Source organism: Varroa jacobsoni, unplaced genomic scaffold (assembly GCF_002532875.2).
Source record: "Varroa jacobsoni isolate VJ856 unplaced genomic scaffold, vjacob_1.0 scaffold_650, whole genome shotgun sequence".
Classification (NCBI taxonomy): domain Eukaryota; kingdom Metazoa; phylum Arthropoda; class Arachnida; order Mesostigmata; family Varroidae; genus Varroa; species Varroa jacobsoni.
In genome coordinates this window covers 96,216-111,143 of record NW_019213552.1, presented here as the reverse complement: position 1 = coordinate 111,143, position 14,928 = coordinate 96,216, and the positions used below count along the sequence as shown (strand labels likewise).

The window sequence follows — 14,928 nt, the reverse complement described above, 5'->3', positions numbered from 1 at the left end:
TTTACCTAACAAAACGTCGCTTTTCCTGTTGACTCTGCACGCATATTATATGATCACGGTAACGTTCTTAGCATTTACAATGGTGACAACATAAATACCGAATCTGTAACACTATTTTTATTATTATACATGAAACCATTTCAAATCGAGATTTAAATAACTAAATACATATAAAAAGGCAACGGTTTTTTTTCTAAGAAAAGCATCAATTGCTTTCATTAAACTGATTCCCAAGTTAAGGACAGGTCGATTTTTTGTAAAGCACGTTTAAGTAAGGTAAATACTGCGGCATTCTAAAAAATTACGCCAGTTTTAAATATAGTAATTTACTTCCACATTTACATTATCCTCATTAGCTTTTTATGACTACTCGTGCGTGTAATACAATCCTATTAGGCTGGTTAGAATGCACCTTGTGGGTTACCATCAAAATGGTCAAGACACCTTCTGTAGTTATAGTAAAGCAAGCCCCCATTCCGTGTAGTGATCATAATAGCTGGCTGCTCTACAGGGACTCAGTGCCTGCCTCTATTCGGATCTGAACGGGTGGAGTCTAATCAGAGAGCATCCTCTTTTTCCTTTCGCACTTGAGAAGTCCACTTTAGAGATTGGCGATCCTTTCTCAGTCTTCTCGTTGTGTGTTGGTTGGTACTGCATGTGAACCGAAGTATAATGTATACAGGAAAAATCAGGTTTTTATTAACATCCCCGATCGAGCACTCCAGTTCGAGAAGAACTCACGAACCGGACTGGATAATGCAAGTGTTGCCTTGCAAGTTTTCTTTTGGGAATGCATACTTTGTTAATCTTATTGACAATATTTACGAATCAACTGTAGCAAACGTGGAGCATGCCCTTCGATCAGTTAACATCGCTAGGCGGCCATGCAAAAAATTGAGCCGGGCTAGCCTAATTTGATTATATAATTATGATAATTATAATTATATAATCAATATACAATCTATTTGGATACCCTTTTGCTTGAATCCGTATTTGACTGAGTCACTTTACAGAGCCACACTTTTAAAGTCTGCGCTTTATAAACAATTGTATTTCCTAAGTCCCATTCTCATTTTTGCTATAGTGTAGGTACAGAGATGCAAAAAAAACGTAGTAATTCTAGTGTATCGCCTGCCAGTACTTTCAGTACAAGCATTATGGATGCAGATGGTATGTTAGCAATGTCTACTACGTTATTTATGAGTTGTTAAGTAAAAAAGTGAACAACGAGGTCGAAAGATGAATTTATTGAGAATCTGCAGCTTCAAAGAGCTTATAGCGTATGTATGAATAATGGTGTGTGCATATTTACCAAATACAGCTGTAAAACAAAATATACCATTTACAGTGCAAAGGGGCCAAAAACTGTAAGCTTTTGAATATGTTTATGTTGTTGAAAGGCAGTCGTCTATGCTTAGACATTTGAACAACCTTCCATGAAAATAGTTTATCTTTCTACCTTGTAATGTTAGACAATCCGATTCTTCAGATTTTTCTGATAACACTTCAATACAGCTTTGTTTGGTCCTGGCCCCAGCATATGAGCCCTGCTATGCTTTTGCTTGGAAACCCATTTTTATGCGTTTCGATTTAAATTCTTCTTGATGAATTTGCAGGTGTGCCGGGAGTTTCAAAGAAACAAATGCACACGGCCCGATACTGAATGCAAATTTGCCCACCCTGCCTCAAACGTCGAAGTTCAGAATGGACGCGTCATTGCTTGCTATGATTCCATAAAGGTAACACAGGATACTTATAGTAAATTTACTCTAAATGTACCAAGGCAGCAGTCAATTACAAAAATCAAACAATAGAGAGTGGTATTTAACACAGAGGCTTTAACACAAAAGTTTGCCAATCCGAGCTTAGCTTTTTTTGATAGTGATACATAGTTTATACTATTGATACATGTGCGAGCGATAACTCCAATTATCATGAATGGATAGGCTGGGCTTGTGTGTCCTAGATATCATAGCAAGATTCAACTTCATTAGGCATGTATAATCTCTGAGATGTGCCGGACGTAAACTTAAAAGATTTATTTTCACGAGAAAACAAGTGCGAGCTTAGAACAATTATATTCTTACTGTTATATGGCAGTATCTCTCGCCAGAACAGCCCATAGCGTTATTTTCACTAAAAACCGGGTCGTCGCATGAGAAAGATACGACTGCTACTGAATACGGTACTGCCGTGTATGTATATTATCAAGCTATTTGAAACACATGTGGCAGTTACTCAAATTGATTCCATTAAATAGAAAATGTTAAAATATGGCTCTGGTACGTATGGTACGTGAACACATAAAATGAGCATAAAAGAGTATTGGGTGAGGTTTTTGGCTGTTGTATCCTTCGCTGGGACGCGTCTGTCGCCTATATTTATTATATCGCCTATATATGTATTTATTTATTAACGTTTTTATTTATTATAACTCGTTTAATACCTATGGGTGATTATGTAGCAACTACACTTTTTTATTCTGCTACGAACAATAAACGCTGATCTGACCTTCGGTGGTCTTCCTTTATCGTTTTTCGAAGTTTCTTAAATGAGATCCGTTTCTGTCTGCCAATCGCTCTAGTTTCTTTTCAGATTGGATACCTATCTGCAATATATTCTACCGCATAATAAAGAGCTTGCACTGTCTGAGTACCTAAAGTTTACGTTGGGACACGCAGTATGATAACCCATACTAGGTCTGTTTTAGTTGGATGACCACTATCTACTGTCCTTCCGAGACTTTTAATACGTGACATAAGAAAATTCATGGGCCTCGTGCATAAGACGCAGCATCCTTCAGTACAGAAGTTAAGCTCCAGCATCCAGTCACTCTATGTACATGCGTGTGTGCACCTAAATCCTAATAAAGGTGTAATGTTTACATATAGAGGAGAGAGGGGCAAGGGCAGATTTACAATTTGGAGATAGGCTTAGGATTAAAGCGGAGATGAAGGTATATAGATATGCTGATAGCTCCTTTGTGCAAGATAGACATAATAATAGTATTTAGTGCGGTTGTTATTTTAAATGACGGATTCACAGCATTGGCTGCTTGATCAGTTAAATTCCTAAAATAGCCACTATTTTCACTAGTTGTTTAGATATTCTTTTTATGTGCTCGCATCAGCCAACAATTTAGAGAAGCGGAGTTCCTTGTTGCTATTTATTTCCTCGTATTTATCCGCTTTATAGGTTACAATTATATTATTTTTAAGATCAGCTTTTTTTACTTTTAAGATACGGAAAAATAATGTATGTCAGCCTTTGATGAAATACAAATACACATAGGGAAACTACGTTAAAAAAACCTATTAAAAGAAGCCTCGCATTATTTGCTTAAATAAGCAATCATAAATACCTGGTCGTGTAACGCCATCATTGTAAAACAATATATACATTCTACTAAACATTGTTTGTATACCTTTTTTGTATATATCTTTTAACATACTTATTTTTATTTCCGCCTTCATTGTAAATTTGCTTTTTTTTTTGCCACGTGAGCTTTTACTGCAAACCTACTTGTTGCCCTCCTTTCTATATCATATAGAATACCACAGAGACATATAAGAACTTCTTCTTAAGTTAAACTTAATTCTTACACATGTATTAATTTTGTCAAAGAGATAAAATCCATGATAAAATCCAAAATAGCCTAAAATAAGCATGTAAAAGTCATTTATTTGGGCCTTATGAACCCCACTAGACATTAGTGAATCTAAGAATCCAGTCAGGATCTTCTGGCAAAAGTAGGACTGCGCTAAACTTATGTAGTCTTACTAATTTATTAAGTTCCATGTATCGTTATGCCCTCCAAACTAATCTTGTATTATACAACAATTGAATTATGCAACTAAGTCAATAAATATTTCGCTCAAAGGCTGTAGGGGTGCCCTTGCCATAGCAACTGTAGCAACGCGTTTCTGAGTTGAGTCAAACCAATGATAAAATCAGACCACTCCGGCCACCTTGAAAATTTTTGAATGTGGCAAGTTTAGACCAATATAAAACTAATTTAATTTAAATAATTTTGATTTACGTAATAAAATCGTGATAGTAGATAATAGTTTAGTTTAGACAGAGTTTATTTACACAGACGTAATTAGTTGCCACGTTAAGACATCAAGAGAGATGCAAATCAAGTTGGCTGGCTGTATCTTGTCGTACGACAACAAATATAGTGTGGAAAACTTTTTAAATGCGTCTGTGGGACCCTCAAGGGATTTACGAGAATCGATTGGTTCTGTATAAAAATAACTATTTTTAACGAGCACATAATCAAAACTCTTCATCGCAAAGCCTACAGCACATGCTTGAGGAGATGGAAAGATTCATTGTATAATGTACCTACGCAAGAAACGTTGTATGTTTGCGTGATACTAAAATAACAAAGAAGTAGATAGAAGAAATTAATAATTGTGCAGTACATCAGGAATATGAATATACAATACAAAATTAGGCATAAAAAAGGCGCACTCAAACGACGCCACAAAGCGCTGCATCTAGAGATGCAGCGCTTTGTGGCGTCCAGTTACATTATACCAATGACGACCCTGCTCGTTACACTCACACAGAATAATTATTAACAGTAATCCTATACATATACATATGTATAATTTTGGAAATTATATTAATGATTTTTGCGTTTTTTTTGTATGTATATTTAGTTTTGACGAAAAAACATTATGGCAAAGACGACATATCTGGGAAAAATCAGCTTGGATGGGCCGAGCAAGTTTGACTACTTTATAGTTCAGACTGAGAAAGTAATAATAGCGTGCATTAGCGTGTATGTGTAATATGGAAAATAAAAAATAAAAAAAATCTCTGTGATAAAGGAATAAATAAGTGTATAAGCCTGAATGTTCATCAGTTGAAATAGGCGATCTCCTATATGAGTGGTACGGTCCGTCACCGTATCGACTGAGTGGAAATACCAATCGGCCTATCAATCCCAGTAACAATGATAAACAAAAACCACCGCAATCTGCGGTATGGCATAAACAACTTTGCTGTACATTAACTGAGCAAAATTTTAAACAATGTCTGCACCTCACCTATTTCCCATATTTCGGAAAAACATCATGGCACTCACTTTATGAATCAAAACTATTTTAATCATGGGATGAAGATGAAGAAAAATAAAAATATCGTCCTGCTCTTCTTTAGAGCCTGGCAAATGCTCTGACCTCCAAAAGACTAACTCCAGCTTAGGTTCATATCGACACATATTTACCGCATAGTAGTCTCCTTTTGCCTGCATCTTTAACTGTTAATGGGATTCCTGCTCAGCTGACTTTTATATAATATCAACTCTTACTACTTCTTCCGCCCTTAGGGACTCGAGTCTCTGCAAGTAGCGATAAGTATTGATCTGCTTTATCTATCTCAAACTACAACAACCAGACTACAGGGCGATTATAGCATGTGCCTGTTTAGGCATGGCCTAGTCTGACCTACCGATATGCTTCTATCCCCATAGAGGCATAAAGGGAATTCAATTATAATTTGTTGTTGACTCAGCGTGATGGGTTTGACACGCATTCTCGTGGGGGCAACAAAAATCGAGATGCAAAAGCAACCAAGGTGTAAGCCAAGGATAAAAAAGTTAGAGCGCTCTAGCAAAATAACCATTTACAAATAGCCAGCTTAGGAAAGATTGCTCATAGAAAAAATATACTAGGAAAGGGAGCAAACAACTAAGAAGTATCTCAGCAGGTTTTCGCTTGTCTGATATGGATCTGCTAGTATTCCATCGGCCATTTTAGTCAAACCTTTGAGGCCTCATCACAGTTGTACGCGCTGTAAGGAAGAAAACCATAAAAATCTAATTTTCTCTTTTTAGACGATACGATAATTCCATATAATTCCTATTTGTCAGTCAAAAGCAAACTCTGAACGAATCTATTCAGTGTGTCAAATAAATAAAAAAGTGATAACAGAGCCCGACTTCGGCTAAACAACATAATTATTTTTTGTAATGGAAACTCAATAATTTTTGCTTAATATTACATTTTTAGTATTTAATTCATAAATCCGTTACACATTTTTATTAATTTACTGTTCATCGATTTGTCGCAACATAACTATAATAATATCAGCAATAATAGCTTTTAGCATTATTACACCTCTAATTATAATTATGTGCAGAATAATGGGATGCTCAGCTTAATCGCACGGTCGTGGTGATGATGTAATTTTAGTCAAACAGGCGGCCACAAGTACGTTGTAAGAGTACGCTGTAGCTATAGCAGGTAGAATAGTAGATCTAAAACAGAGTACACCTCGCTTTCTACTTTGGAGTCTAAAAATAATCCCAGAAATCTAGCACTCCCACCTAAACTAGCTTAAACGGCAAGAAGGCCTTTTCTTGATAGGAATTAGGCAAGAGACATTGCTGACAGCCTTTTGCTTTCGAGCGTCAGCCATCGGTTACCATCTGCTTTGACCATAGTCAGTAAACGGCCCGCCCGCACGGCAGCGGCCACTGTCTCGGTCTGCTTTTATTCTTCTTCCTCTTGCATCGAAAGAAGCTAAGAGGGTAAGCACGTGAAGCAGGCGCTTGACAATGACGAACAGCTTGTCAGGAAGGGTGACGCCGAAGATGAGAAGCTGCGGCGCCCTAATATACGTTGCTGTTGCACTCACCAGGTTGGGTCATAAGGACGACGAAGATGGCGGTGCCGCTGTTGGCAACAGCAGCAATGGCAAGATCATCTTGTTGAAGAAGTTCTTGTCATTGTAAGGTCTGCCGTACTCCGTGTATTGTATGCCGTAGTTTCGTTCGCATTGGTCGAGCCTAGCTGCTGGCTTCCCTGCTGTCGTTTCCAAGATGACTTTGTCCAGCGAACTGTGATTCGTGCGCAATTTTGAGAGGCTATAGCAGTGTCTAGTTGCCTTGTGCTATTTATCCGATAGCAGCTTAAATGGATGCTGTACCGAGAAAAATTAGCACACTAATAGTAGCTTTTAAGATCCATCTAACATGTCTGATATTGAGAAAAGTATATTACTTTTAATTAAATATGTGTGTATTCATTGGAGACGGAAAATGCGAGACATATAAACATATTGGAAAATCCAGTTTGCTAATAACGTAATCATACAGTATGAAATATCATTAATACAATCGACGATTGCTTACCTAGTTCGCTGAACAAAATGTGATACTCCGACAGTGTCATTCTATCTGAGGACTCGACAATAACATTAGTGCATTAACGAAACAGTGAAATAGTAAAGTGCGGAAATGCGTCGATTTCTTATAGTAAACACTTCAAACGAAAAGTTTATCTGCCTACATAGTAATGGGCTTAAGCAGCATTAACGTCTGCAAAAAACTTTCGCTCTTTTTCAATGGCCTAAATTCTTTCTAGGATACGTTGTTTTAACCATAGTTATTTCCCCTCAAGTAAAGCTTACATGATAAAGGGATAATACGATTTCCGTGATATATCACTACTGCTACCTGCGGGCTTCATTGAAGACCTACCTATAATGTACACTTATGCATTGTTAAATTAAGTAGTATTCAATGGTACGTACTCTGTTTCCCATGTGAGCTGCATTATGCTAGATCTACAGACGAACCTTGCCCTATGCTGACTTGTCCCGTAGGACCGGAGATTTATTTTATTAGGTAATAGTTAACTTAAAGATATGTTGTTTTTTCGTTATAATTGGAAAAAATCTCTTGACTACTATTCTTACTGTAAAATTTTAGTTGTGTGATTGAACTTATTTTAATTCAGCGCGTGGCCAGCGGCGTAGATAATACTGTGCGCACGTATAAAAAGAAAAGGCGTGTTTATCAACATTCATGCGCAAAGTTCACTTAACACACACTACGGTTAAAAGCCGCCATACTTAATCTTGCCTCTTACAAAATACTAGCAGCAAACTTTTTCACTCCCATAGCTTTAGTACTTGGTCTCTTGAAGTCATTCGGCGATTTAATACCAAAGCAAATAATGGAACATCAAAAAAAAGCAAGGCTGTTAGGGTAAACCAGACAGTTCGACAGGCCCTGAGAGGGAAACCCTCTGTATGCGGGTCTCTGCCGCTCCGTGTATTATTAGCCCAGAAAATCGAAACATCACTTGAACCTTAATATGATAGAGGAGAGTGCGTACATACATATTTTTTTAATTACGTCTCTCAAAAACAACTAAATGGGTTTTATTGTATTTATATTAAGATATTGTATGAATCATATGGTGCAGCTCAATAGACTGTATTGAGAATAAATTTAAAAAGCAAGTTATATATACGCATACTAACATTATATTATGTCTAAAGTGCCTCCGCCGCTATTGCCATGTAAGAAATCTACAACAGGTTACATCGACCCTGGTCAGGCTTGCTTAAGGAGTTCTGCCAATACCAATCTGAAACTTGCTCGGATCATATGTGGGCGGCACGGAACGTGGGATGAATTCAAAGCCCCTCTACTCGAACGGTTTTCAAGCAAAGCACTGCCCTTCTTAGCATATTCTCTGCTTGTATCCGTAGGACTGACCAAAATCTGTGCAGATTCATACAGGAAAATTGGTTTCTGTTATAGCGTGTCGGGCCGCTTTTTAAATTCGACATATTTCTACAAGACGTTAAGGAATTGTGCTACTGTGTGAACCACCTTAGTGCAACGTTACCACCGGACGTTAAAGCATTTACGAAGCTTGCGTGCGACTACCGAACATGTTGATAGGTAGTTGGAAACGTACGTTCGCGGGTCAAGCGCTAGGATGTCAAGTAACTCGAGAAGCTCTGTCCTACGGCACGGAGAGTTGTTTTGAAAACGCGCAAGCCATCGGGAGCAGCAGCCACATCCTTATTACTGTGACTTGTAACAAAGGACTCGCTGCGGCCGTAAGGTTCCCGATGGTGTCCGGTTCGGAAGAGGCATTAAGGCGGCGGGTGTCTGGGAAACGCGACGGGAGGAGCCTCGACCGAACGAGATGATCGTTATGCTTGATACAGGATCAGAGGTTTCTGGGTATGTACTCTTTAATGGGGTTTTGTGTTGAATTAAAGAGAATATGGCACTGTTGCGGAGCACATGAGTCTAGGCTGGAGCAACGATCACACCGTGCCGTCGGGGGGAAGACGGGCGGACATGTCGGCATGCAAAAATCTGTACGACAGGTATTAAAGTGCTCGTTTGTCGACCAATCGTATATCGATGTATATGTCCAAGTTAGGAAAGTAAGGGCTTAGTCTGAAAATCGCCTAAATTCGACGCGAACGAACGCGTGTATTCTGACGGCCGCTCCCATTGATGGGACCTTCAATTAGAGAAGCAAGTAGATGCACAAAAAGCCGAGTTGGATACGCCGAAGCGGGTGTTGCCTCAATGAAGTAGAAAAATTCGGTTTGACCACGCTGAGCGAACTTTCTTTCTGATATCAGAGTATCGTTATTATATATATATATATATATATATATATGGCTGGTTTATTCTCCTTAGGCCCATTAGTATCTAATTGGAACCTCCCTTGCTTGTAGGAGTGTAGATTCTAAAATTGAGTATGGAAGAACTTCACAACGCAGTGAAGAAGCATTTGTCCGTCGTTCGCGCTCCTACACGCAGCAAATTAACTAGGGCAACATCTGACTTCGTCTTTGCGGTGGGGGAAAGCTGGAATAGAAAAAGGCAAAAAACAGTATGGCTAGTGCGAGTTAGCCTCCCATTTCAAGCGGATATTGGCTACGCGAAAAGTGAACCGGATGACTTTTTCTACAGAAACTCCATTAAATTTAAAAAAAGACTACGTTTGAAAATTTTTTTAGAGAAACCATTTATAGAGAAATTACATATAGAATCGCAAACGGTAAGTGCTCGAAGCTGCGAAAGTGCCGGGGCAAGTGAATCCGGTGAACTTTGATAGTGAATTACTTTTCAACTAGTAGAGCTTAAAAAACGATTTCGATATAATAGCTCTGACAGCTTATAGTAACTGTAATAATAGTAGTGATAATTTTGTTATACGCTATATGTGGACTGCTACTTTTAGCCAGTAGGATTTAGGCTCTTGGGCTACAAGTTTTGCTTTCGTAAAAAGCCTCCTTCATTGCTGCGCTTTTGTCCTACGGGTCTCAACATCAAGTTACGTCGATTCTATCCGATGTTTGCACCCTTTAGGACTAAAACATGTTTTTTTTTTAAATTCATTCCTTTTGGAGTAAACTCAATCTGCTTTCATTTATAACTTTCTAGTGAACCGAAGTATTTACCAGCTGCTGCGCGCTTTGTAAGTTCTAAACAGCCTAATATATATATACATATATATTGTAGTGGGAGTGCATGAGTGATGGTTTTCGTACAACGCATCAACGGGTATAATCGAAACCCTAAGGTTTAAATTGTTTGCTTATCATTATGTTAAGGTTTTTTTTTTTCTATATCTCATGCGTACTTACCAACTCTGCGCCAGCATTGTTACACTCAACGAGTTGACTAGAGAAAGTTTTTTTCAGCTCGAGCGTACACCTGAAAGTACAGTAACAGAATAACTTGGAACAGATCGGCAAAAAATGATTTAAGCAAGGCCAATTCTCTCTAAAAAAACTTTGTAACTGTTTTGTGATTGTACATTTTCTTTAATTAATCTACAAAATGATTTTATGCTACGTAGTATGTGTACGCAATAGGTGTACATACACACTAATCAAGTCGAACCATCGAAAGCGCACAGAATTTTATGTCTTTGTTATATATTTGATATTCTTGTTCCATCTGGTAGATGGCTTTAAGTGTTCCATTGAAAAGGATACTAAAATTCAGCCCTGACGCCCTCCGTCAGATTATCGCATGGGACAGCGTTAGTTCTTACCAGCAAAGTATTTCGTACTATTTTATGCTTTTTTTTTAAATGAGTGTTTACAGATATGGCTTCACATCTAGGTATTTGCCACAGTCGTCTGGGACTTTTGTCAACATCTTCCAACTGAAATACACACTAAATTTAAACATTTTTGTGTTTCTAATCGTCGGCCAATACTCGCTCTAATAGTCGTCGACCCTCTTTTGAACTTGGAACTTGGAAGGGCTCTGTCTGTGTGGTCGCTTATATTCTTCTTTGAACTGTGCCGTAACCTTCGTTACGTGGCCGGATATTGTCGCCTAGCTCTCTTCGCTCCGAAAAATCCATTTCACCATGGCAAGAGCCCTAAATAGACGTAGCTTTTTTAACTTCTGCCCTTTTTTTTTCAAGTAGTGTGCGGCGCTCCATTGTGTGAGTCAGATTATCGCATGGGATAGCGTTGGATATTATACGCGAGTCATTTGGCGCCTTTTTTATTCCATAAGGATACATTGGAAGCATACATTGCTAGTGAGAATCTGGGTGAAGACGTAAGTTATTTCTCCGAAACCCTTCCGGTACCAGCTTTTGGTTTCTAGTATCAAGCAACGAACCATACAGTGCATTCCCTCTCCTGTTTTAACCTTTCTCGAATAAGTGTTTAATTCTTATACATCTTTTTCTGTTTCTCAACCATAACGTCTCATAATACTGTTATAAAACAACATGGTTGGAGAAGACGTGCGAGAAAACGTGCGTGGCGGCAAAGGCTGAGGTATCTCGGATGCTCTGTTTATCCGGGAAGCAAACATTAACTGTGCCTTTCTTAGGTAGTCTTCGTTTTTTCACTTCCTTGTAGCTTTTGTCCAGACGGTAACTGCGTTTGGAACTACATCTGGAATCCGCCACTAAGGCTAGACGCCTCCTTTTGTTCTCACCCGGGTTCTCCGGCTTTTATCTTCAGTCTGCGGAGCCTCTGTGCAGCCAAGACCGCCTCCACTTTCGAGGTTCCAGTTAGGCTCTAACAAAATTTTTTTTCTAGGTAGTGAAAAATCTTTTTAGGTTAGGTTACGTATCCTTCCAGATTGATGTTAAGATTCCCGCACGTCTTTCTACCAAAAAATAGTATAACTTATTTCTTTTAAGATGCTAACAGAAACTGGTATCTACTCATCCAATCTGCTACATTGACCTGAACTATGTCTGTATTGTTCCTCTTCCGTCCCAGATCATTTGATCAAGCTATTGTGCTTACTCTTTTCAGCATAGATGGTTTGAGCACTTCGTCGTAAGCGAAAATCCACGGGATGGACGCATATGGCGTTCCCGCCGTTACTTCATGCCCTTGCCATCATGCGCTCAGATTTTTCAGTCACATAGATAGCTAGTAAAAATGGTTTAGAGATATGGAGATATCTTTTCCGCCTCCACCGCATACAAAATCACATCCCGGTGTACTGAGTTGAAGACAATTCTGACATCTAGGAGCCAAACAGGGATCCTTATTTTCTGTGTTTCTTCCTTCATATTAAACGTGTTCTAGGATCAGTTCTTTCCAGGCTAAAAGAGTCAGTTAGCCTTTCCAAGTCCGAACTGATTTCTTGCAAATGCTCTTTCTTTTTAGCCAGGCCTTTCATAATAATTTCTTTAAATACTGAGAAAGAAAGGTTGTTCGTATACATTCGGTTATCTAACGGACTTGTTCAGCTTCCTAAGGTTATCATAGGGATCTATCTTCTTTTTCGGTAAAAGCCTCGTTTGTGGTCACTACATTTTCCCCTTACATGGATTAAGCCCCCGTAATTTCTGCGCTTGTCCGGTTCGCCTGCAAAAGGCCGCTTTTTATTAGTTGAACCGTGCAGGCCGCCAAATCTATGTAGGCTTCCTTTCGCTTCTGTAAAAGCTCGATTCACGTCCGTCAATGATTGGCTAGAGATCTCTTCGAGCCAACCACTTAAAGGTGAGCGCCTTTTTGGATGAAGTACATCCGTTCCTCCTGTCGAAAGTAGCCGTTTTGAAATCTCCAGCGACCGTTACTTTGTCGTTTTTCTATTGTAGGCTCTAATTTAGATACCGAAAAGGTTTCACACCCAGAGTTTGGGAATATATAGCAGGGTATACGTGTACAGACCTTCTACCGTAGTCTCGACGAAACCTTTACCTTTTTACTTTATCGACAGTAGTCTCTCAGCATCTATTATATACTGGTCTGAAGCACTTTGACTATTGCTTAGTAATATGATAAATAAGCCCCTATCTCCGTTTTTTGGAATTACAATATGCGATGTCGGTATATAAGCGATATATTAAGTCGTCGTGTTGGCGATAAGCTCCCACTTTTTCTGAAATTTCCCGAAGTATTACAGCTTTGCCATGGACTTTCATGTCTCATGGGTTACCGTCGAGCTTTCGTAGCAGCGCCTGTTGTCAGAGCATCGCGAAGCAGTCGCGTATGCAGCGTCGCGATTTCAGGAAGTGGAAACAACACTGCAGTTCAGTCTTTTCGCTTACTCGGCGCGTAGTTTGGGCTATCCTGATAGGGTTTTGTGGTACAGCTTTTGTCACTAGCTTTTTGAACATTCGGGCCAGAGCCGTCCATTTCGCCGCTTTTCCTGATCTGCACGCTTCTACTTCGACCTCTTTAATCCTATTCTTTAGAAATAGTGCCGCCATATTATGTATCTTAACAGCCAGCTAATGCTATCTGGGTATTTACCTCGTCAAATAGGATATTTTACTACTTCGTCGATGACACAATCAACCGTTATTGGGCTTCTAACTCAACATGGTGAAGAGCAATTACCAAGAGACCTTGATGTACTTGCATACGAATAAGCAAATTATTGCAAAGGATAGGCAGTAAACAGCATTAAAAATACGTATGTGACTACTGATTGAAGTTTATTAACCAAGCAATTAGTAGGTGTGTAGAATAACAGAGTGATAGCAACGATAAAAACCATAACCAAACTTTTGTAAATTGACTTTCATCCGACAACTCAGCGGCAGATGGCAAGGTTGAGGTTTACGAAAACAGATATAATTAGACGGACATTGTCTGTAGGCAACGTTGGTACCTTGACAATCTTTATTGTTTATCCTGTCTCCATCAGCAAATGAGATATCCAAGGTGCTAAATGTCAGAACGTAACAGCAATAAGTAGCAGATAGGAAAAGAAAAAAAGGAAGCATCATCTTAAAGTCAGTCGTTTACGGCATTTGCTAGTAAAGCAGATGAAAAGGAATCTGAATAAAGCTTTGTCATTTACTTAATAAAGCAAATATTCGTAACGATTGCAGAGAGAACAGATCCATGTAATTTGAGCGTAAAAGGACAAACTTCCCTAGATTTGGAAAGTACTGCCACTAACCTTAGTTGCGGTAATTCAGATTAAGGTAGCTCAAATGGGACTTCATAAGTAAAGCCAACATTTTTTAGAAAGTTCTCCAGTTTATTTACGGGCTCTAATGAGATTTTCTATTAGGGTCATTTGAACCTACGCTTCTTACTACTATCCAGCTGCGTACATATTCTGCGATGACATGTCGGTTCAAGTAGTAGTGTGAAAAATGAAAGGGTGTTTCCCGACTATTTTTGGTTATTTAATGTTTATAGCTTTAGATGTACTAGCTATATATTATAATTGGTAAGCAGGTAGCGTGAAAACTCTACTTACAAAAAATAAGATTATCCGTAAAATCGTTGACTTGGACTACCGTATTTTACCAAAGTGCGCAAAGTTGATGCGGTAGAATATTTAGACCAGCTTTAGCGAAGAGGATGCCAACCGTACATATAGCCCTTTTCATGAAACAACTATGCTGACCTCGATAATCTGGGGTTTTTCAGGTAAAACCTGTCAGAGGTTGGTACAGGCTGCGTGGTAAAGTTGCCCCGACCTGTTTAAATTTTTCAGTGCTTGTTTAAGAGAAAACCAGAACAACGCTGTTGGTCTTTGAAGCCCATTTCGTACAAAATTATTCGACACTAAGGTAGCACTTGAAGCTAACAATTATTTCGAAATAATCTGGAAGTTCCTTCTTGTAAGAGTTTTAAATCAAGTGATAGAGGTAGACACAAATAGCACAGCTTGGCTTCTAATACGTCTATTCTCACAGAAGATTT

At 38.8% G+C, this 14,928-nt stretch overlaps 1 protein-coding gene across 1 annotated transcript in view; it reads left to right on the top strand.

The window, feature by feature from the left end:
• mbl (splicing regulator muscleblind) overlaps nt 1–14,928 on the top strand; it is a 155,780-nt gene that overhangs the window by 46,697 nt on the left and 94,155 nt on the right. Inside the window, exon 3 of the mRNA XM_086969036.1 lies at nt 1,617–1,739. Coding sequence (XP_086825162.1) covers nt 1,617–1,739 — 123 coding nt within the window. The remainder of the gene's footprint in view (nt 1–1,616; nt 1,740–14,928) is intronic.